We start from the raw sequence: 23,645 nt of genomic DNA on the forward strand, positions 1-23,645 counted from the left end.
AAATAATACTATCCGGGGCCAAGACACAATCGTGTAACTTAAACGTCATTCGAACATTTCGAACCTCCTGTAATGCAAGCAAATGATCACGTGACTTTTCATTAGCAGCTGTCATCCCGATACAATTTTACTTTTCGATGTGTGTCGTCGATAACGATTTTCATCTTGACCAAAGCACCAGATCCGTTGGTCTACTGATCTGATAATACGCTCAATTACAAGCAATTGCAATTTTAAGTATAACATACAAAAAGCCTTTCATCCAAGTAATAATTGTAGCCATTACAATAGCATGCACCATTTAATGTATGATTGTGATGTTTGCCAGATCTCACGTGGTCGATGAAGCGAGAAACGATGGTTGATAACCGATGGAAATATGTTAATGAGGATGGAATTTTATCTAGTTGTAGCTAATCGCCGGTAAAACGTTTGTGTCCACCTAAATTGTAGTACTTACCGATAACTATACGTAATAATCACACTGGTAAAGCTTGTCTGGAGGATAAGACCGCCTCTTGTCTACCACAGTTTAATTTACCTAATGGTTAATATGTACGAATCTTACTATTACTTTTGTTATTGGTATGCAATAAAGAATATTTGTATTGTGTTGTATTTGTAATCTTGTAGCATTAATATGGGGCGTAGGTTACTCAAGTTTCGTATCAGGCAATTTCGAAGGAGATAGACCATACCACATCGATTGTTATACCTCAACTACTCTGCTACGAAATAGATGTTAAAATTTTGAACACATCATCCGAAATATTATAACCTAAGATCGACATCTTCTAGTTTAACACTGACTAAAGGAAGATCTTAGTTTTCTACATTTTCTAGAATATATACCGATTTAAGCTAGTTTTTAATTTCTTTTAGTAATACCACTGTATATATCTTGTTTGTATATAGTTATAGACTAACGTTATTTCCAATGTAGGTATTTAAACTCTCATAAGACTAATAACTTCTACAGATTTACAGTGTTACTCGTAGTAAACATCTTTAGGCTAGAAGTAATAATTTACTGTAAGAGTTCGCACGCAACTGTGATCGCAACCAAATCGGCACCGATTGCCGTATTTCGACAGGCACGATTTAATCGCCTACAATAAACCTAGGTAATGCAACGTCTAGGCTTAATAGAACGTTTTATACGTTGCGCCATTGTCCAAGTTTCCGTTTGATCGTACTTTGTCATAAGTTCTTAAACATTTCTATGCAGTTTAGTATTTCGTCAAATAAAATCTGGGACTCACTATGTAGTCAAAGTTGCTGAGAGTTTCTAAAAAGATCTACAAGAAAACGCGCGGTCACCACGCATAGGCGCTACCAATGCTACCATATTACGAGTAACGCGACCGGCCAAGTAACACAACAAGCATTATAACAAATAACTTGAAGACTTATTTACAACTTAAGATCTATACATATAAAGTCTTATATATAAGGGTTCACCCAGCATCTTAACGCTTTATATTGGCATTCCAAAACTATTATGATGCTTATTTCAGTTGCGTCCACGCTTATGTCCCGTACTCGTGTAAATTAAAAACATCTACTTAAATATAGGGATGAAAAAGGACTGCTTTAGTAGTTATATAAAATGATGTAGGATAAAACTCTGTAGTGCTGCTCGCGACGTAGTCTTGCACACCGAAACTTGATGTAGTGTTTAATTTACTGTGTATTTAACGTACGTGTGGTACGTCAACAACTTTACTATTAATGCAGCACATTAACCGATTCAGTGCTGATGGCACGACAGGCGTGTCATCAATGTGTTTAACGTGTGGCGTATGACACCATAGGCGTGTCATCATATTCTATGGCGTAAGGCACGCTTGTCGTATCATGAAATAATTGTTCGCCGCCACAGCCAAAAGTTTTCGTAAATGGAACACGCAACGAAACGATTAAAGCGAAAAACATTTGAGACATCACTAAGCTGCGTATAACGTATAAGCTACCGTGTTTCAAGTTTTTTACTGCGTACAATATTGCAAAACTACAATGGTGTAAATCCGTCCGATAGCAAATGCATCATGTCCGTGCCAATTAGAGGCTTGTCACGCACAGATGCCCAAAGAATTTGAACACCGTAGTACATACGCAGACTATAGCGTGAATGTTCTAATTTCATTTCATGGTTTTTCTTTATATCCGTTAGTCGTAAATTTTACGAGAAACTATTTAGGTTAAGAGTGTAATTATGATAGTGTTAATTATAATGAGTAAGAATGTATTTCCATTTCGTATTGAGTACGGAACAGGCAAACCAGCCTTACTATGATCTCGAGATACGCGATAGTTAGGCGTAATAGTAGTGCGCTTAAATTACTTAGCTCGCGTGCTAAATAAGCGTTTGGAATAACATCCCTGTACATTTTTATTCAATTTTCTTCGTCTTAATTTGCAGAGATAATAGAGCAATGATAGACTTTCAATATTTTACAAAATAAAAAGCAGTATTATTATGATGCCATAACTTTTTTGTTTGTTTCACGCTGGCTCCTATATATTTACATTACATTATGTTTTTATACAATTACACATCATGGGTCGATAGTAATGACCAAATATTAAGGGTCAGTTAATTTTTACTACTTCTAAGACAAATTTTTACTATACTTCTAGTCGCGTTACTATTTCTAAGAAAAATATCAAAATCTCATCATAATTTCAGCCTCTTATAGCCCACTGTTGACTGTAGGCCCCTTTTCGAGTTCGCCACTTGTCCCAACCCTGAGCTAATCTCATCCAGCTGGCGAATGATGGACCCTTACGCTCATGATAAAGCAAATGTCACATTTAACAATGCGCGATTAAAAGAGACACACACTATTATTATTAAGCTGTCATGAGTGTCAATGTAGCACGTTTTAAACTATTTTAGTTACGGACAACTACGTAACTAAACTTCTAAACAAGACCCTTACCTTTCCTCGTACTAATTACAGTTTCGATTACAACCTCTACAGTCGCTCATCCACGATGCGGATTAGCTCAATGTACAGATTAATAATCGAGATAACCTCATATCTCATCCGGGCTCATATTGTTAAAATACTCGTACTGACACGAATACTTTATTGACCAATGATCGACCTTATATCGCTGAAATAAGGCTTAAAAATGATCAGTTGAAAGTGTCTACGACAGTGCATGAATTTAATTAACACGCTACACTCCGTTGGTTTAACTAAACCTTAGTTTTATGCAATTAACGTACTAAAGGCCTGTCTAGACGAAGACAAATTTTCGCCAATCTGATTAAATTGTCCGATTAAATCGGGACGTGCGGACACAAACGGAAATTTGGCTCGCCGAATTCGACCGCCGATTATGACCGATACTACCGATAAAATGGGGTGCGGACGCAAGAATATACCAATTTCCGACGCTAGTATTCGCGGTTAGGGGCATTTTTAGGGTTCCGTAGCCAAATGGCAAAAAACGGAACCCTTATAGATTCATCATGTCTGTCTGTCTGTCTGTCTGTCCGTCTGTCCGTCCGTATGTCACAGGCACATTTTTCCGAAACTATAAGAACTATACTGTTGAAACTTGGTAAGTAGATGTATTCTGTGAACCGCATTAAGATTTTCACACAAAAATAGAAAAAACAATTTTTTTTGGGGGTTCCCCATACTTAGAACTGAAACTCAAAAAAAATTTTTTCATCAAACCCATACGTGTAAGGTATCTATGGGTAGGTCTTCAAAAATGATACTGAGGTTTCTAATATCATTTTTTTCTAAACTGAATAGTTAGCGCGAGAGACACTTCCAAAGTGGTAAAATGTGTGTCCCGGGCCCTGTAACTTCTAAAATAAGAGAATGATAAAACTAAAAAAAATATATGATGTACATTACCATGCAAACTTCTACCGAAAATTGGTTTGAACAAGATCTAGTAAGTAGTTTTTTTTAATACGTCATAAATCCCCTAAATACGGAACCCTTCATGGGCGAGTCCGACTCGCACTTGGCCGCTTTTTTTAATTTAGAGCGGTCAAATATCACCATGAACTTAAAATTGGTGAAAGTGACCAAATTGGCGTTTGCGTCCGCACGTCTTGATTTGATCGGACAATTTAATCAGATTGGGGAAAAGTTGTCTTCGTCTGGACAGGCCTTAAAACAGAGTATTTACATATTTTTAAGGTCCAAATTTAATGAACGTAGAAATAATTATATGGGAAGTTTACGTTTTGACGATTAAATGCAACTGGTATTAAATTTTACTCTTTTTAGTTTGCCACCGACGTGGTTAAAAAAAAGGCGCACACATCACATACCGAGGCACTATATCTCATAAATTATGACGCAGCGTGTCGCGTTTTCCCTTTCACGGTGATCATTAGTTTTTCACAGGGGCGGCCAACGGTTTTTCCGCGGGAAAGTTGAAAGCGGAATAATTTCCTAGTGACGCACTGAGACTATGGGCACGAGATGGATTGGATGTCAATTATGATAATTTTAATTACGTGTGCTCGATGTTGCGTGGTGTGTTTACCTCGATGGGCGATGTGAGTAGAGCGAGTGTGGATCGCGATACGTTTTGTATCAATTTTCAGCTAAAAGAGTTTGAACTCCGTAACTAATAAAATAAGTGTGCGTAAAGTAACGGGGTATATTCAGAGAATTATGGCCTGGATTTTAAGGGTCAATATTTCTCGCCGACCAACCAACGCTTGAATACTGGGCTATGATCAGGACTGTCAAATAGTAATAGGATGGCCAAATCAAATTGCCCACAACAAACAACAATGGGACGTCCCATACGTTTCGGATACTAGTTTTATTTCATGATTTCGTGGGTGGTCTAAAGCCGGTATCATATAGGCTTAGTAAACATAATAATACACATACAATTGTTTGTCAGGGTTTCAAAGTCGATCGCACACCAAAAGTTGTTCAGTATCACCTAGGCATAAATTATTAAAACAGAATTAATCTTTAAAACCACCCTATATGTTCTGCGGAAATTATTCACATCACTGAAAGATGCATATGCTGGCATACTAATTCAAAAATATTATAACTATCAAAAATATTATAACTATAACCCTGCTAACACACAAGCACCAAATAATCAGAGCTCCCACTTAACTGGTTCGTCTAAATCAATCGTTCTATGAGCGTTGCAAACAACGGTCATGTTATGGGTAATATAGAACACGCTTTATTTACTAGAGCAGACCTAATGTTCCGTTGCTGCCATTTGTTAGTTATAACAGTTAGCGCGAGGTATGCGCGGCATGCATTGTTTCTTGTTTGGCAAACAGTCCGTGGAAACTATGAGTATTTACTATTTAGTCACCTAGTGCTAATAACTCCCATTTAAGGATCATAAAATACCCGATAGTCGGGTTTTCAGCACTGAATGTGTTAAAGTGGATCCAAATTCTAGCACACGAATAAACTGCTGTATTCTTATTGTTTCCACTCTAGTGCTTCGTAAAACCCTATTCATCTATATTCTTGGCGCCTGAAGAAACAAAATAGCAAAAACGTTTTAGAAGAGTTTTCCATCATTCCGGATCGATTGAATGAACGAATTTAGAATGCATTCCATCGCAATATTCGCAAGGCCTGCCTATTGCTCTGAAATTTGGTACATTCATTTTATGCAGTCTGTAATGTTGGAATATCGAAGAATTGTTTTACAAACTAAAATACAACGACTTAATTAATTTGAACAAGAGTAACATGAAATTCCTTCGCGTACAATGAGCTGCAGAGAAAAGAAGCCCCCCCCCCCCCCCTGCATAGAAGTTTGTATACAAATGTGCTAAGCGAATACTATTGGTGACTGTATGTACCGTAGTAAATTAACACAGAGCTGAGCATGTCGATAGACGCGGGCACCGTCTACTTTCGCCCTCTACTCTACGCATGACACGATATATTATAAGTATTAAATCCATACTGGAAAGTGTAGACTGGACTTTTCACTACATAGTATAAAACAAAGTCGCTTCCCGCTGGCTGTCTGTCCCCATGTACGCTTAGGTTTTTAAAACTGCGCAACGGATCTTGATGCGGTTTTTTTAAATAGATAGTGATTCAAGAGGAAGGTTTATGTATAATTTGTTAACCCGTGCGAAGCCGGGGCGGGTCGCTAGCTATACCATAAGAAGGTTTACATACCTGCATATCGTCGTCGGCGACGGAATCGAAGGTCTCTCTCAGGCGCGCCTCGCCCCGCGCGTCCGCTTTGGCCGCCATTTGCTTTTCGCGGAGCGACGTGCGTCGGACGGACCGGACACTGTGAAAAAATGGAGCGTTTATACTATACTTGGTCAACCAGATCTTGACAGTAGAAAAAGGCGGCAAATTTGAAAAATGTAGGCGCGAAGGGATATCGTCCCATAGAAAATTTGAATTTCGCGCCTTTTTTTACTGACAAGATTTGGTTGACCAGCTATAAATAGTATTTATCGCTTTCCGAACACGTGACAGTATCGGTTTTATGTAGCAAACTTTTTTAGCTTTATTGTTTTAAAATTTTACATTTGCGTCTCTTATTTTGCTGAGTGAGAGAGTGAGACACATTTGATCAAATATTGGACAGGTGGAATACCATCCTAATGTAGGACATTCAGCGTCAGCGTTGAGCTTGCATTTCGTGGCGAAGCCTTTATAGTATGGAATAGGGTATTTGACAAATTTTTATGAATGGTATCAGTCGATCAGGTTTATTTTGAGGATCAAAATAGACCCATGTATGGGACCCATTGTCTTAAAGCAATACAAAAGTCACAAATGATGATCAAAGTCTGGCACCCGCACTTTACTGACGAAACGCTTCCAAGAGAATGACAATACATCGTGACGTCACCATGTAACGTTAGAAGCCGTTTCTATGTATGGAAAACGAGGAAATGCGATTTTGTCGGTGAAATATTGCGTTTATGTATTTTGTTGCGTTACAATATTTTTTTGAATCGAATGGTACCATTATTTTTTTTCCTATTTGGAAGTAAAAAAAAATGTTTTTTTGAAACTTTATGGTCTTGTATTTTTTTATTATTCCCATATAGTTTTAGTTTCCAATGTACTCGTATTGTGATAAATTGCTCATTTTCTATATATTTAACTAGATTTAGTTATAAATTTCAACATGTGTGAACAACCCTATGGTGACGCGTCCCGTTACAGTGACAAGTGTGTAAGTGTCAAATTCAAATTCAAAATGTTTATTGCATATAACATTACACATTATTAGGTGGAGCTTATGAGTAGGTGGGTTTACATGTGACACCCTGCAAGGGCACAGCAACATACTTAAGACTAACATGCATATAAATTAACATTGTTAATCATGTTTATCGCTAAAAAATTCATTAATATTATAGTAACATTTGCTGGATAAAAATGTTTTCAAGCGTTTATTAAACATAGGCAGTTTTTCAATATTTTTTAGGGAGTTCGGTAGGTGGTTGTATATTTTAATAAGCATATAGTGAGGGCTGGATGCAACTATTTTTAGTGTTGAGAGGGGTAATAGAAGTTTATTTAAATTTCGATTGTCATTAGTACGTACCGACTGCTGCTGGCAGTGGAAGATGACCGGCGTGCGCCGGCGCGGCGCTCGGGCGGCAGCGCGCGCCGGCGGTGCTCCTCCTGCTCGGCGGCCAGACGCACGATGCGCAGGCGCATCTCACCCTCCTCGCAGATATCTGACAAACCATTTTGAGCCTTGTTGTAAACGATATAAATCTTAACTTGTCCGATCCCGCGACCCGAAAACTAATTTTGTCGCTGTCTCCCAGTATGGCTCACATTTGAGCCGTGGGAGTTGAAATTTTGAATATCGTAGGAAATCTGGAAAATTTATTTACGGCTCCTATTTGAGCCCTTGGGATATGACAGGTTAATATAGGTATCTCACCCTCGCAGATATCTGAGACAAACCACTTTCAGCCTTGTTATTAACGGCATAAATCTTAATATAGGTATCTCACCCTCGCAGATATCTGAGACAAACCATTTTGAGCCTTGTTGTAATCGGCATAAATCTTAATATAAAGAGTCATTCAATAGAACTTGCTAACTATGTAAACAAAAGTTACTAGTAAATTGACATTCAGTGTCAATTTTAGTATGGCGATTTGTTTATATAGTTAGCAAGTTCTATTGAATGACACTTTAGGTATCTCACCTTCATCGCAGATATCTGACACAAACCATTTTGAGCCTTGTTGTAAACGACATAAATCCTAATTTAGGTACCTTTGACCGCCAAAGCCGTCACCTGACAAATGTGACGTTTTCAACCCAAAAGCACAGAATAAGTAATATGTAGTACTACCGTACAGAAAGGACACTTCCTACAAAACCGTTTTGAGTTTGACAGCGATTCAGGATCGAATCATGACCCCTTTCTAAATTATGGCACTATCCCTTTCGGTTATTTAGGGTTGTCAAAATTCAAGTAATTATTTTATCTGTGGTCGTGCACGCAAAGGACGTCAAGTTGTGTCAACCCTAATAACTGCTCGGAGCAATGCTGAGCCGAACGGAGCCGAGTTTGCCCGAAATCAGGAGTGTCTCCCCACTGCCAAAAGGTACCGCATTGTCGCTTGTCAATAAGGTTGATTTCAAATTGAAGTTATGGAAATAGCGCCTCATTTACAACTGACAATAAGTACCCTTTTGGTTGAGAATGGCACATATACCTAAGATCTATATGATCTAGAAAAGTTAATGCAAATACTGCATGTTACACAGTTTTAAGGACTACGATACCGTTCAACCTAATTTAATTTAACGAATATTTTACAATACGCTCTTCTAAAGAAGTCTCATAAAAAAAGTTTTAAAAAATGTATAAAAAAAAGCGGCCAAGTGCGAGTCGGACTCGCCCATGAAGGGTTCCGTATATAGGGGATTTATGACGTATTAAAAAAAAACTACTTACTAGATCTCGTACTGTACATCATATATTTTTTTAAGTTTTATCATTCGCTTATTTTAGAAATTACTTATTAGGGGGGGGGGGGACACATTTTACCACTTTGGAATTGTCTCTCGCGCAAACTATTCAGATTAGAAAAAAATGATATTAGAAACCTCAATATCATTTTTGAAGACCTATCCACCCCCAAAAAAAGTATTTTTTTCTATTTTTGTGTAAAAATCTTAATACGGTTCACAGAATACATCTACTTACCAAGTTTCAACAGTATAGGTCTTATAGTTTCGGAAAAAAGTGGCTGTGACATACGGACGGACGGACAGACAGACAGACAGACAGACAGACATGACGAATCTATAAGGGTTCCGTTTTTTGCCATTTGGCTACGGAACCCTAAAAACGTCCAATGATTAGCTCGAAACTTATTTTCTTCTCATTAAGCTTTACAAAACGAATACTAATTAAACTTTATAAAAAGGATAAACCACAATGTTGCCACTAAGATATTACCTGCAGGCGTCTCGTCGTGTTTATTTCTGACATTGAGATCAGCTCCATATTGCACTAACATTTCCAGCACCTCCAACTGAAAGAAATTAATACAATCAATATAAATTCCGATTGCGAATAACAAGCAATTAGTAGCGATGCGTAAGTAGATTGTTAAACGAGAGTTGTAAATGACCCATTGCACTCGTGATATTTTGGAACTCCAAGAGAACCTCAATAATACAAGGGTGAGGGTGTTAAGCACTTACCCAAGTTAAAAACTCCACTTTTCATTTCGACTATAAGTCTTTAACTAAAACTTTAACGCCTGTCAACCCAGTTACCACACAATTTACGGGGTACAGCACCCCTAGCACGTGTTTGGCGCGACAGTATCTCGCGGCGAGATAAACTACCCGTCTTTTTCTATGTTAATAAAATAGGGAAGGGTAGTCTATCTCGCCGCGAGATACTGTCGCGACAATCATGTGCTAGCCCGGCTGATCGTACAGCGCGATCTACTGACAAAATTGTGACTATAATAATAATGCATTACCATAGAGAAATATAGTAAGACAAGAGTGCTCACTCCATACATCAGTTTTGATACCAAAAAGACTATTATCTAGCATCGAGTAGCGGAACTACATCTAATGTCATGTAGCAGTACTGATAGTTCCGCTACTCGACGCTAGATGTAGACACTGAAATTAATAGTCTTTTTGGTATCAAAACTGATGTATGGAGTGAGCAATCTATGTATTTTTTTCTCTATGGCATTACTTTACGCATTTTTCTTTAAAGTATATCTGTATGTACGCACATGTCCCCAGCAGGCGGCGGCATGTACAGGCCGCCACGTGTCGTGGTCCACCACGTCAGTGGCCGCGCGGTGCTCTAATAGAAACTCCACCACTTTCAGGTACCCATTTGCTGATGCTATGTGGAGCTGGAACAAAAACAGATATTACGAGAAAACTCATCCACTTCATCGCGTGCAATGATGACCTTTTTAGGGTTCCGTAGCGAAATGGCAAAAAACGGAACCCTTATGGATTCGTCATGTCTTCGATACTATAAGAACTATAACTGTTGAAACTTGGTAAGTAGATGTATTCTGGGAACCGCATTTAAGATTTTCATACGAAAATAGAAAAAATAAACAATAAATTTTGGGGGTTCCCTATACTTAGAACTGAAACTCAAAAATTTTTTTTTCATCAAACCCATACGTGTGGGGTATCTATGGATAGGTCTTCAAAAATGATATTGAGGTTTCTAATATCATTTTTTTCTAAACTGAATAGTTTGCGCGAGAGACACTTCCAAAGTGGTAAAATGTGTGTCCCCCCCATGTAACTTCTAAAATAAGAGAATGATAAAACTAAAAAAATATATGATGTACATTATTACCATGCAAACTTCCACCGAAAATTGGTTTGAACGAGATCTAGTAAGTAGTTTTTTTTTTAATACGTCATAAATCCCCTAAATACGGAACCCGTCATGGGCGAGTCCGACTCGCACTTGGCCGCTTTTTTATGACAGAGTGGGAATGCTATACGCACGGTGTGTGGGACGCGCCGCTCCTTATCCCTCTCTTGGCGAGAGGGGGGGGGGGGGGGATTTGGCCCTACCCACTAAACCCACTCCGGCGTTTCAGCCTCTTTGCCGTTCGTGAGACTGGGTGCAATGATGACCTTGCTGAGAGTGTAAATACAGTTTTGAAAAGTTCGATTATGCTGCGTCTCTACGAATATATGCCTCGCCCGAGGCATTGCGGTCGCTCGTGAGTTTGCCTCGTTCGAGGCACGTTTTGAAAAACCGAGCTGTTTCGCGAGGCAAGTCATTATATGTGGGATCAACCGCTCGTAAAATACATGCGCGCTTCACGGCAAGTTCACTTCAAGTATAAAAGAAAGTTATTGAGGCTGTCGCAATTAGGCTCGATCGTAGCGGAGTGATGCACCCAGGCGAGAGCGCAACGACGTTATAATATAAGAATATATTATATTCTGCTTTTGTATCAATTTTCGAGATGATTTTAATAATTCACTTAGCTTGCTTAGGTGGCGTATTTATTTACAGAGCCCAAGTAAACTAAGGAAGCGAGTTAATTTTAACGTTTTTATATGCAGTCACTTCGATCGGCCATAAAAAGTGAATATTGTTTCAATCAATATTCACTTTTTATCAACCTTATAAAAACCTTGGAAACATTTTAAAGTAAATGGTGCCTGTGAAATAATGAGATAAATGAGTCACGAGCCAAGACTGATTCATCAGCAGGGGTCGGACAAAAAGTGCGGATGACGTAAAAATGACGTAATCTTGCACACAGGATGATGTTTGAGTTTGTATTTAAACTTCCGTGTGACATGTACCTAGTAACAAAGTAGTATTAATGAAGTAACAAAATAATCGTAAATAAATCCATGGAATTAATAATACAGGTGGTAGGGTGATGTAGTGAATAAAATAAATTTCACGAAACTTGTTGCCATAAGGTATAATTATTTGAAATTAGTTAGAACACTTAGAACAAGTCTGTGGGATCCTCAGATAAATAGGTTTAATAGTCAAAAGTGGGAACAGTAGGTAAGATTAGTAAAAATAAAAAAAGATAATTTGATGTTATTATACTTTTATAGCTAAATTTTAGCTAAATATAATCGTGAAGATACAATAGCTAAACAATAACGAAGTCAATTTATTGTTCATCTGATTGACAATGTCTGACACATTATCAAAAACGTACTTACTCATTTCAAGTGGCGATATCGTTTAATAAAGAGGTTGATAAATGATAATTGTTTATGAAAATCAAAAATACTATTTGAAATCATCCTATAAGTGGCTTGACGTCATCCGCACTTTTTGTCCGACCCCTGTTCATCAGTTTTTCTGGCTTGAACCGTAATTTATAGTGGTTTTCCTGTTGAATTATAAAACCGCAAGTTTACACATCTAATTTAGTAATTATTTTTCACAAATGATTATAAATTGTATTATAATTTCACTGCTGCAAAGTAGGTCAAAATTAAACTTTTATACAGATGTCACCTAAATCTAAATGAATCTGACGTATTTGGGAGTAGGTATTACAAAAGACGAGGAAAATGTGTGTGTTTAAGTTAAGATTAGGTTTAAGTTCAAGGGCTTAAAACTGGTATTTGTTGCTATCTTTCAAATTTTGATACTTAGCCGATGCGTACAAATGTGCACTCGATTCACGCTCCATCCAGTGTTACTTTTAATAATGTTATTGTTTTCCTATACACTGTGACGCTATCACCACCGTACGGCTTTATCCGACGACCGATGCTTTATAACCTAATAACAAACAAGCAATACTAACCAGGGATGTTGCGAACATCCGCATCCGCATCCGCAACCGCGGAACTTCCGCATTATTTTCAACATCCGCATCCGCATCCGCATAAAATCGATGCGGATTTAATGCGGATGCGGATGTGGAACAGTTCAGTACAGGAACGTCTTAGCATCGGCGGAAGTGCTAGACTGCTAGGTAATTTAGTAATTAGCCAAAAAAACCTATTAGAAATTAGCAGTCAAGCGTGAGTGGGACTTATTGTACGGAACCCTTGGAACGCGAGTCCGACTCGCACTTGGCCGGTTTTTTGAAATAAAAATTACTAAAATGTAATATTTGACGTTTTTTATGTACCTATCTTGACATCCGCATCCGCATCCGCGGATGTGAGCCTTTAAAAATCCGCATCCGCGTCCGCGGATGTAAAAAAATCGGCATCCGCAACATCCCTGATACTAACCAGCGTGGCCCCCTGATTGTCCCTGGGCTCATCCAAATCAACTCCCTCCTTGGCGAGCTCAGCAACATCCATCAACATCTTCATCTCCGTTGCCGCTCTAGTTTCATCTATCAGCCTCTGCGTCACTCCCCTCTCCGCCATCGCGCTCTCAATCGCATCCAGCGTCCTTTCTTCCTCGCATATATCATAAGGCATGTTCCCGTCCCCGTTAACCCCTAATAAATTCGCTCCTCGTTGGATCAGGATTCTGACTAAGTTGAGGTTCCCGCATGTGGCTGCCGCGTGTAATGGTGTCCACTTCTCGCTGTCTTCGGCGTTGACGTTCGCGCCGTTGTCGAGGAGAAGGCGCATCATGGCCTCATTGTTATCGATACAGCATTGGTGGAGGGCGGTAAGACCGTCCTCGTTGGTCGCGTCTGGGGTTACCCCGCGTGAGAGCAGGCGGCGAACTGGAAATACAAATTTGGTAATGAAACTCGGATCTTTAAGCGGGTGAATCAACTTTTTCTTGTCACTCGTTGCCATGGTTACGTTCTCCTGGGTCACTCTTTAAAACCAGATTTTTAGGCATTTAAATTCACTAAACACGCTTTTTTGTGATACTTATAAACCCTTTCCATTGAGGGTCGTCTACCAAGCGTGTCAGAAGAAGGTGGTGTACAATGTCTTCTAACAAACTATGCTACTATTGTCTCTTGGCTAACCGGACAGAATAACAACAAGAAATAGTTGATCCACCCAAGCCATCTTTAATAAGAGTAAAGAGATTAAATGTAAGTCGTAATTTAACACAGTATAAAATGCCTTTAAAATCACAGTTTTGGTATAGGTATGGTGCTTATCACAAGATGCGTTTTACCAACGTAATTTGTATTTTAGATGAATCGGCTGCTGTGAAAAGATCTTGTAGTGTGTATAAGAAACTGTTATAAGAGGGAACGGTATCTTTCTTGATTGATTTCAACCTCTATTATTTATGTCTAGGATAGACAACAGTAGTATGATTTTCCTTTGGAGTTTAGCGCCCAGGTTCCACGCGGCATGGTGACGAAGAAACCTACAGACACATGAAGTATATTGGTCTGCTTGGAGTGAACATTTATATTAATTTAGAACTATTATCAGTTTATCACAACTTTATTTTAGACACACAAAAGGAAACTAAAGTATAAACTATTTATAACACAAGCAAATAAACAAACTATTCATCAAGTAGGTAATCTATCTCATCAGGATCAAAAATGTCAAACAATTTTCCATACAAGAGATTGTAACTCAAGTCTCAATATCGCACACAGGTCAATGTCAATGAGATAATGTTTCACTCGCATGACAGACAGGTGTTCTTAATAATTTATTTTGACGTGTCCATTACCACATCAAGCCTATTTATACTTGATAACTTCTATTTATAACGCGCATAGGATTTTATTACGAGATTACGAACGTGAAACGACATGTCGTGTAAATAAAATGACATATCGTCATTTATTATCATGTGTATGTGTTTATGTAAATTATCAATTTATCATATTTACTGCTTAGCATAACTATGTGTAGTAACTATACATGAAAACTTATTCAATTGTGGTCGTTAATGTATGCTAACAAAGCACACAAATTAATGAGTTTGCAAACGTAGTAGTTAGCGCGCATTCGGTATTAGGTAGGCAATATGAACTGAACAGGCAAGACGCTAATAATATTACATACTTATGATGTTTGCATGAATAAATAATACGGATTACATGTATATCCATAAATAAATCTTACGATCATCAACTGATAAAAACAAGATAAAGTATTTGGCTAAGCCATTTGATAGATTAAGATGGACGCTTTATGCTATGCAAGTATCCAATGTATGCATGTCTAATTGCCAATGCTAAGTAATATGTGGTTATCCTCTGTGGACAATATTCCTCAAGATACAGTTTCTTCATGGTGTATGTCTATTGTCTACTATAGGGAGCGTGCAATCGTACATGAACTATAGGGGGCAGCATCGGAACTAGGTACCGTCAGATATTTGGCGCGAGGCGTAAATTTGATGTTTATGCTTCCGATGTAGCTCACACAAGATGGCAGAACCTACTATGCACAAGACTGATGAGAACGGTAGATGGTAGCACTTGCTTTGGCTATGTAAATGTTTATGTTCCCGATTCAGGCCAGAAGATGGCAGACCCTCCAACGCGCACGGTCCCTATCAGATTCAAAATCTCTTGGTTATTTTTTTCTGGCTAAATTATATCTGTACGAGCCTTAATACTAATAACTTTGCCTCCATATTTTAACCTGATACTTAATTTACACGCAACAGCTAAATACTACCGATTATCACTACGATTAAAAATACGAGAGGCAACGACTGGCGGTAGTAAAGCTAGATTATTTGTTTTGTAAAATTAACATAATTTGACAACCAAAATTATGCAAATTTTGGTCGTAAAATTATGTTTGCATAACAATAGTTCTTCGCCATAAAAAAGCAACAAGAAGGAAAATACGTTCGAATATAATGTTCATAAATCAAAATGTACATCCATTATAATGAGCAGTAGGCATTTACTACTACATTTTAACGAGAGCTATCTGTCACGTATTTTAATGACTACACTCATTCTTATCGTCATGGAGCGTTATCTAGTGAATATTTCGCGAGTTTCACTCGTCGAAACCAGAAAAAACTTTTGTTGTAAAGTTATTTTATAGATAGAAATTATACGGTTTTGATAAGCTGAATTATATCGTCGGGTAAGTTATTTAGCTGAAGAGATAAAAACAACTACGCTCTCGTAGAAAAACACAACACAAGTTAATAATATCTAGTTCGAAAACTAATAACAGTAGTCCAATGGGGTCGAAGTATTTCGGTCAATCAACTATTTCTTGTTGTTATTTCCCATCAGCGTATACATACAACCTAATTGTGTTAGGGGTTTCTAGAATTGTCTCGATGAGTATTATTTGTCTGTCGTAAGAAAAGTACAGTCAGCGATAAAATCGTGTACCAAAAATTAAATTTTTGCCAAAAACTTATTGATTATAAAACCGGAGTGATAACTTTTTGCAAATAGGTTATCATTTCAAGGGTCGATTCGCTGTGACTTTTAAATGTCTTAATTTGACATTTCAACACCATCGAACTGAAGTTTCAACCTTATTGCATTACGAATGTTCTAACAACATTTAATGGAAATGGGTCCCAAATTAAAGCTCGTGACTGTACCAATGTAGCACAACCATACCTTCGTCGATGTCGTTTCTAGCAGCGGCCTCTAGAAGCATGACGCTATCGCTGAAGAAGATGTTCCGTTTGGTGCTCTTCTCTCGCTTGGCCCGCGACCGCGCCCATTCTTTCTCTCGCTGCTGCCATAGTTTTAGCTGCTGCATTCGACGCCTGAAAATATGATGTATTGGTTAAATAAACATTAATTACCAGTTTGCTGACAAACTTCCACTTTTTAATGCCATATTAGAGATGCAAAATGGACGGTCGCCTCTTGAAATGCATTACCTATACATATAAAACATTCATAAAATCCATCCATCCAAAAAAAGCATCCAGCAAAAAGCATAGTTCTATCTAAACCAAGTCGAATTGTCTACCTGTCTTCAAAAGCCTGTCATTATTTTCTGCATAGAAAATAACGTACGCACCTAATCGTTACACTTATCTAAAGATAAAATTAGCCGGTCTTACAAAACAAAATTCAATTTAACGATTTCAGCTATAATAACCATGCATGTAGTAAACATTACGAACTACGATATAAAACTTCTACATAAGAATGCAAAAAGAAACAGATTCGGGTAATTCCGAAAATCATTCATAATTATATCACGTCAGAGTCTATTTTCGGAATTAAATATTCGTCTAGTACCCACAACACAAGCACTTATAGAGCTTACTGTGAAACTAGGTCGATGTGTGTAAGATTGTCCCATTAATATTTATTTATTAAATTCGACGCAGGGAAATGATTCGGTATTGTCCGAATAAATAAACCTTATAATAAGGTCAGCAAAGTATAAAAACTCCATTAGTCATAAAAAAAGGGCAATGGCGCTAAAGTTTATAATAACTTTTGTTTTGTTATACGAGGGGCGTTCAAAATATTCTCGGTATTGATATCTTACGACCTCTTCTAAAATTTCTTTCGTTACTGGCCGCTAAGGTTTATTCATTGACATTAAAAAAAAGTATAATTCGAACCGAGATGGTCTTTTGTTTTTCTGCAATTGCTGAACAAACATGAACATCATGTGCGAATTGACAATGTTAACTAAATTAGAACATCGATGCGTGATAAAATTCTTGACAAAACAGGGTAAAAATCAAAAAACCATAAAAGAGGAAATGGATTGTGTTTACCGTGAGTCTGCTCCTTCTTTATCTACCATTCAAAAGTGGTCAAGCGAGTTTAAACGCGGAAGGGAGAGTATTGAAGATGACCCTAGACCTGGCCGGCCTGTAGTAGCTACTTCACAAGAAAATATTGATAAAGTGGAAAAACTTATATTGGAAGATGGTCGAGTGAAGGTAAAATCTATAGCACAAGTAACCAATCTCTCTATTGGTACCGTACATGATATTATACATGACCATCTTAATATGTCAAAAGTAAGTGCAAGATGGGTTCCGCGAATGCTGACTCGGCTTCAAAAAGACATGCGTGTAGCTTGTTGTTCCGATTTTATTGACCTGTGCGGTGAAAATCCTGATGAGGTGCTGCAAAGAATAGTTACTGGAGATGAAACCTGGGTTCATCATTATGACCCAGAGAGTAAACAAGAGTCCATGCAGTGGCACATTAAGGGTTCAGCTCATCCCAAGAAGTTCAAGGTCATCCCTTCAGCTGGCAAGGTCATGGCCACGATATTTTGGGATTGTGAAGGAGTATTACTAATCGATTATAAAGAAAAAGGTGTAAATATCACAGGACAGTACTACGCTAACATTCTACGTCAATTAAAGGATGTAATTAAAGAAAAGAGGGGAGGAAAGTTAACCAAAGGTATTCTGCTTCTGCATGACAACGCCCCCGTCCATACTGCTCATATTGCCAAGGCAGCTATTGTTGAATGTGGGTTTAAAACTGTTACTCACCCACCGTATAGTCCGGACTTAGCCCTCAGCGACTTCTTTTTGCTCCCCAATCTTAAAAAGGATCTGCGTGGAAATAAATTTTCTGACGATGAAGCATTGAAGGCGGCAGTGGAGGAGCATTTTTACACGAAAGATAAAAAATATTTTTACGAGGGATTAAAAAAAATAATTGATCGATCTTTTAAGTGTATGAACATAGGGGGGGAGTATATTGAAAAATAAAAATATCAAACTTTTCGTACTTGTTTGTTTTCATTCTCATACCGAGAATATTTTGAACACCTCTCGTATTTGTTCTTCGTAAAAACGAGCCCCGAATTTTTACGACTCCACTGATGTCAGATCAGGAACTTTTCAATTCGGCCAAATAATATCCTACGTGTTTTGTTAATTCGTGCCAATTCTTATTGTTTACGTAACACAACCGGATCGGGAAGTAAGCTGCTCGAATACTTGAATGACCGTTGCAGATGATGTGAATATTCAAATATAATTACGTGCTCGTTGATAACTGGGATTTGGGTAGTCTCTCACTATAGTTTCTAATTATTATGTAGGTAATCTATGCATAAAATGTCTAGTTACAACAACCCATTACGCGTCTAAGATCCCTACTGCGGTTAACAAGAGCTGATGAACCGATTTTGATGAAATAAGTCTAAGAACCACACCTAGAAAAACCAGCTTTAAAATAAAAAAAATCGAATTCAAATCGGTTTACCCGTTTAAAAGCTACGGTGCCCCAAACAGACAGATAGCGGTTTAACTTATAACACCCCTCTTTTTGCGTCGGAGTTAAGGTTGCCTTTCCACTGAGGCGGAGATGACAGGAGACGGGCGGGAATCAACCAATAACATTGGTTATAAAGCGGAGAAGAGATGTCGATTGCGGAGCGAAGACGAAAGTACTGTAATCATGAAATTTTGGTTGATTTTCGCACCGACCCGGCATTCTTCGCAATTACTTTGCATATTCTTTGCAAGTAATGCAATTAAATAACCATGTTTGCGCCACACGTGAGCGAACCGTTTGTCAATTGAATGTCAATTGTGCCAATCACGACTACGGCAGCGAATGCGTTAGCTCGGCAGATTTATTATTCTAAAGGTGACAATGGCTCTGTCCTGAAGGTGTACGAAAAAATGTAAGTTTCTCGTTCACGTATCGTCAGCTAAAGTCGTACCTCTTGTAATACGAAAGAGGTTAAAATCAGAGGTTAGCAACTTTATGTATAGTCAGTTAACACATCCAGTGCCGAAAACCCGACTATCGGGTATTTTATGATTTCGTTCCCAGGCCGGACGTCGCAATTGTCGGGATCGTGGTACTACACCTTTATATGAAGATTTTTTTGTGGCCTGGCGCGGATGTCTTGTTTGGCTGGGTGGCAATGAATGTGTTAAAGTCGCAAACCCGATGTTAAGGCATTTATGACCGCGTGTGTGATCGTGAATACTTAATAATTTTACTACCTAGGTACTCAAGGCAAACGTCCCAGTGCTCGACATTTTTATGCCCAATAGTTGACGCTGCAACCCATATTGCTAATGACGTAGTTTCAAGATGACATGTAGTGGGCTCGTTTTGACCTCTCCCACATCTACCTTACTTAGTGTCTGCTTTCATCAATACTCCTATCCTATAACGTAGGTATTGACTCAATCGGTATAATATATCCGCTAGTGCAATCAGGTGTTTCATGCAGCTGCTAACTGTATGCCATAAGATTTTTTTACGAGGCCTTGCGGTGATATAATGATCGCATGAAATGAATGCATTGAACATGATAGGTATAATCTACGTCGCATGTGACCACTATTAATTGATAAATCGTACACCTTATTGCAATTACATAAGGTCCATCGATATAGTTAATTGCTGTTCGTACATAGGCAATTAAAATCAAGTGACTGTATCGATTGGACTGATTGTGGCGAAGCCCTTGACATTGGACGCACTGAAAGTGGCGAACCGTAACGTGACACGAATATTTATACTTTATGTCCATATCCATACTTGACATTTGATGACGCGTTCACGTTCACTGCAAGCTGCACCCATTCACGGACAGGTACCGCCAAGTGAGGCAGCACTCTTACACTTTTTGTCATTGACGTATATCTCAGGGCAATAAAAATGGGGCCAGTACAGCGGTGTGACATCGCTACAACGCGATTGATTGATGAGTTCGCATCACGCACGCGATTGGTCGTAACTAGTTGCATTAGACTGCACGATTGACTCAAATTCTTGAGTGACACCGCTGAACTAGTACCATTTTTAGTGCCCGTAAAGCTCGTCCTGAGATATACGTCAATGCTTTTTGTAGAAGAGTTACGTATGTGCATTTACGTTAAGGCATGTTTAAAATTGGTGACAAGATTACTCATAGTCATTGAACACCCATTCCTGAATTAGGGATCCGCTTATTGGCAATGTAATCCGAAATATTGGCGCAATGACTGATTTATACAACTAAGTAGGTACTGGCGAAACCGAATGTACCTGACCTTCCATTCCAAATCAGATGGAAAACTAGGCCAATATACGATACGAGTAAATTATCATATCTTACTGCATATATGTAAATGTCACCCATACTATTTCACTTACATGTTAATAGCATTTTATGACTAAGCGCCATGTATTCATTTAATCATAAGTCAAGATATAAATCAGCGCCATCATAGAGAAATATAAGTAAAGAAAGAGTGGTAACTCCATACATCAGTTTTCTTACCAAAACGCGAGTTACTTCGTAGTCGACATCTAACGTCAAGTAGCCGACATTATCAGTTCTGCTAGTTGCCAATAGATGTAGCGGCAAACAAAAACTCTAATGCTCGACTATTTTTAGCTAATATTATAACCGGATTAACCGGAACTATATTTTCAACTCCTTCTACTATAATATTAGTTGTAAATTGTTTTAGTAGTACATTTTTCGTCAGTAGCGAAACTTATGCCATCTGGTGTCAAGTAGCGGTACTGATAGTTCCACTACCTTGACGTTAGATGTCGACTACGAAATAACTCGCGTTTTCTTAAGAAAACTGACGTTTTGTATGGAGTTACCACTCTTTCTTTACTTATATTTCTTTATGGCGCCATTGAACCTTAGTTTTCAAGCAAAGGTTAAGTATTGACAACAAAGCGTAATATTATAAAAAAAAAATTCAAGCAGATCTCAACCTAGAGCAATTTGCGTTTAATTCCGCTAAGCGTTCTGAGTAACGCCTAATCCCTCATGGGTTGTTAACGGGCGACGGTCATGCAATCGGCAAGCAGAGAAAACATGATTTCACTTTTCGGTTTGAGTCAGACTCCCTTATAGTCTTTTTTATGCAAAAATTTGAAATCGCTCTCTGGCCGTTTGTACAGTCGCCATCAAATCGGAGCGGCGCTCACCATGAATCTAGTATTAAACTGGATTGGGCATGAGTGGTAGGGATAACTGACAAAACGGGATAGACTTATGTATCTTTCAGTAGGAGTAGCAGCGAAAGCGCTATTATTGTTTGTCCTTGTCACAGTCTCACTTTTTTTATTCCCCACCGTAAATTCGTATGATTATTAGTCGAATTTATTTGTTGCCCACCATAACAAATAAATTCGACCAATCATAGCGTCGCGTTGCGTATGTTTTGTCCCTCACGGAGGCACGCGTAGACTTCTATAGGATGCTACCTTCTATAGCGCTCACAAATATCTGAACACGCATCTATTGTCACGGCGTTAGAGTACGTGTTCAGATATTGTGAACACCTTGGCCGCTCCGATATATCTGATTTCGACTGTACTTTACGGTCCTAAAATTTTGGAATCATCGAAAATAATCATACAAGCTCAAACAAATTGAGGTGTTTATTAGTATTACCTACCGAAGAGTTGGACTATCTACCTTCTGGTTCCATCATCACTATCATCAGTACAGCTCGATGGTACCAAATTATCGTATTTTCTTCGGTTTAGTGGTTTACATATAAAGTCAGTAAGGTATCAAGGTATACCTACGATAGAAATGAGGTAATACCTATTTGTAGGTATTTCATCAGTTAATTGTCAGATTACGAACGAAAGCCCGCTTGAACCGACCGAGTAGCTCAATGTCATATAAAGAGCACATTAAAGTAATATTACTAATGTAGGTCTTCTCACAGCTTTTCATTTATCCATAAAGGTATTAATAAATCATAATTTAAAGTTAACTATGCTTTCATCATCATGGGTTTGTGTGCTGGTTTACTAAAGGTGTCCCAAAAAGGACGCAAGATTTGAAATTGATGATAATCACATTTTTTTTCGTTATATTTAATATATTTGTATATAAAATCTTGAAATACATAAAATAGGGTTATTTGTGGAACAGGTCACTGTTTGGTGCGGATTTTGGGCTGGAGGCATTATTGGACCATATATTTTTCAAAATGAGGCCGCCGGTCAAGCAGTTACTGTTAATGGAGCTCGATATCGCGACATGATAACAAGGTTTTTTCTAGCCGAATTAGAGGATATCAATGTGGAAGCAATGTGGTTTCAACAAAACGGGGCCACTTACCACACAGCCAGAGAAACGATGCAATTACTGCATGAAACATTTCCTAGTCGTGTGATCTCTCGATTCGGTAATCAGAATTGGCCCCCTAGATCTTGCGATTTAACGCCTTTAGACTTCTTTTTATGGGGTTATTTAAAGTCTAAAGTCTATCCCAATAAGCCCACGACCACTCATGCGTTTAAAGAGGAAAATCGACGCTGCATTGGAGATATTCAGCCGCATCTATGCAAAATGGTCATAGAAAATTTTGACAAAAGAGTGCGTATGTGCCAGCAAAGCCTAGGAGGACGTTTGCCTGACGTATTATTCCACAAATAACCCTATTTTATGTATTTGAAGATTTTATATACAAATATATTATAACGAAAAAAAATGTGTTTTTCATCAATTTCAAATCTTGCGTCCTTTTTGGGACACCCTTTATTTAGTAAAAACTCCCATCTATGCCGGCCAACTATCGGGGACGTGACGATTGACCTGGAAAAGTTCTAGATACAGCAACTAACGATAATCAATTAAAGAGGATTTTCTCGCTTACTTGATGAATAACGGTCGAAATACAAGAGTACTTTGTAGGGTTATATTATACGATTCTAATGGACTCAATTGCCAATCGGAAAGTTTCGGACATTCGCCATCAGATATATCGGAGCAGCCAAGGTGCTCAAAAATATTTGAACACGCACCCTAACGCCTTGACAATAGAGGCGTGTTCAGATATTTGTGAGCACCTTGGCCGCTCCGATATATCTGATGGCGACT

The 23,645-nt window shown here is 38.3% G+C and overlaps 1 protein-coding gene across 4 annotated transcripts in view; it reads right to left on the minus strand.

Annotated features, from left to right (window-relative positions):
- The window catches only part of LOC134651929 (protein phosphatase 1 regulatory subunit 16A), a 49,841-nt gene that overhangs the window by 17,605 nt on the left and 8,591 nt on the right, over window positions 1-23,645 (minus strand). For all 4 annotated transcript variants that reach the window (XM_063507047.1, XM_063507045.1, XM_063507044.1 and 1 more), the window contains exons 3-8: window positions 16,463-16,614; window positions 13,212-13,660; window positions 10,241-10,366; window positions 9,439-9,514; window positions 7,555-7,690; window positions 6,159-6,276 (exon numbers count right to left, since the gene is read on the minus strand). In XM_063507047.1, coding sequence (XP_063363117.1) covers window positions 6,159-6,276; window positions 7,555-7,690; window positions 9,439-9,514; window positions 10,241-10,366; window positions 13,212-13,660; window positions 16,463-16,614 — 1,057 coding nt within the window. The remainder of the gene's footprint in view (window positions 1-6,158; window positions 6,277-7,554; window positions 7,691-9,438; window positions 9,515-10,240; window positions 10,367-13,211; window positions 13,661-16,462; window positions 16,615-23,645) is intronic.

Source organism: Cydia amplana, chromosome 11, assembly GCF_948474715.1.
Source record: "Cydia amplana chromosome 11, ilCydAmpl1.1, whole genome shotgun sequence".
Classification (NCBI taxonomy): Eukaryota; Metazoa; Arthropoda; class Insecta; order Lepidoptera; family Tortricidae; genus Cydia; species Cydia amplana.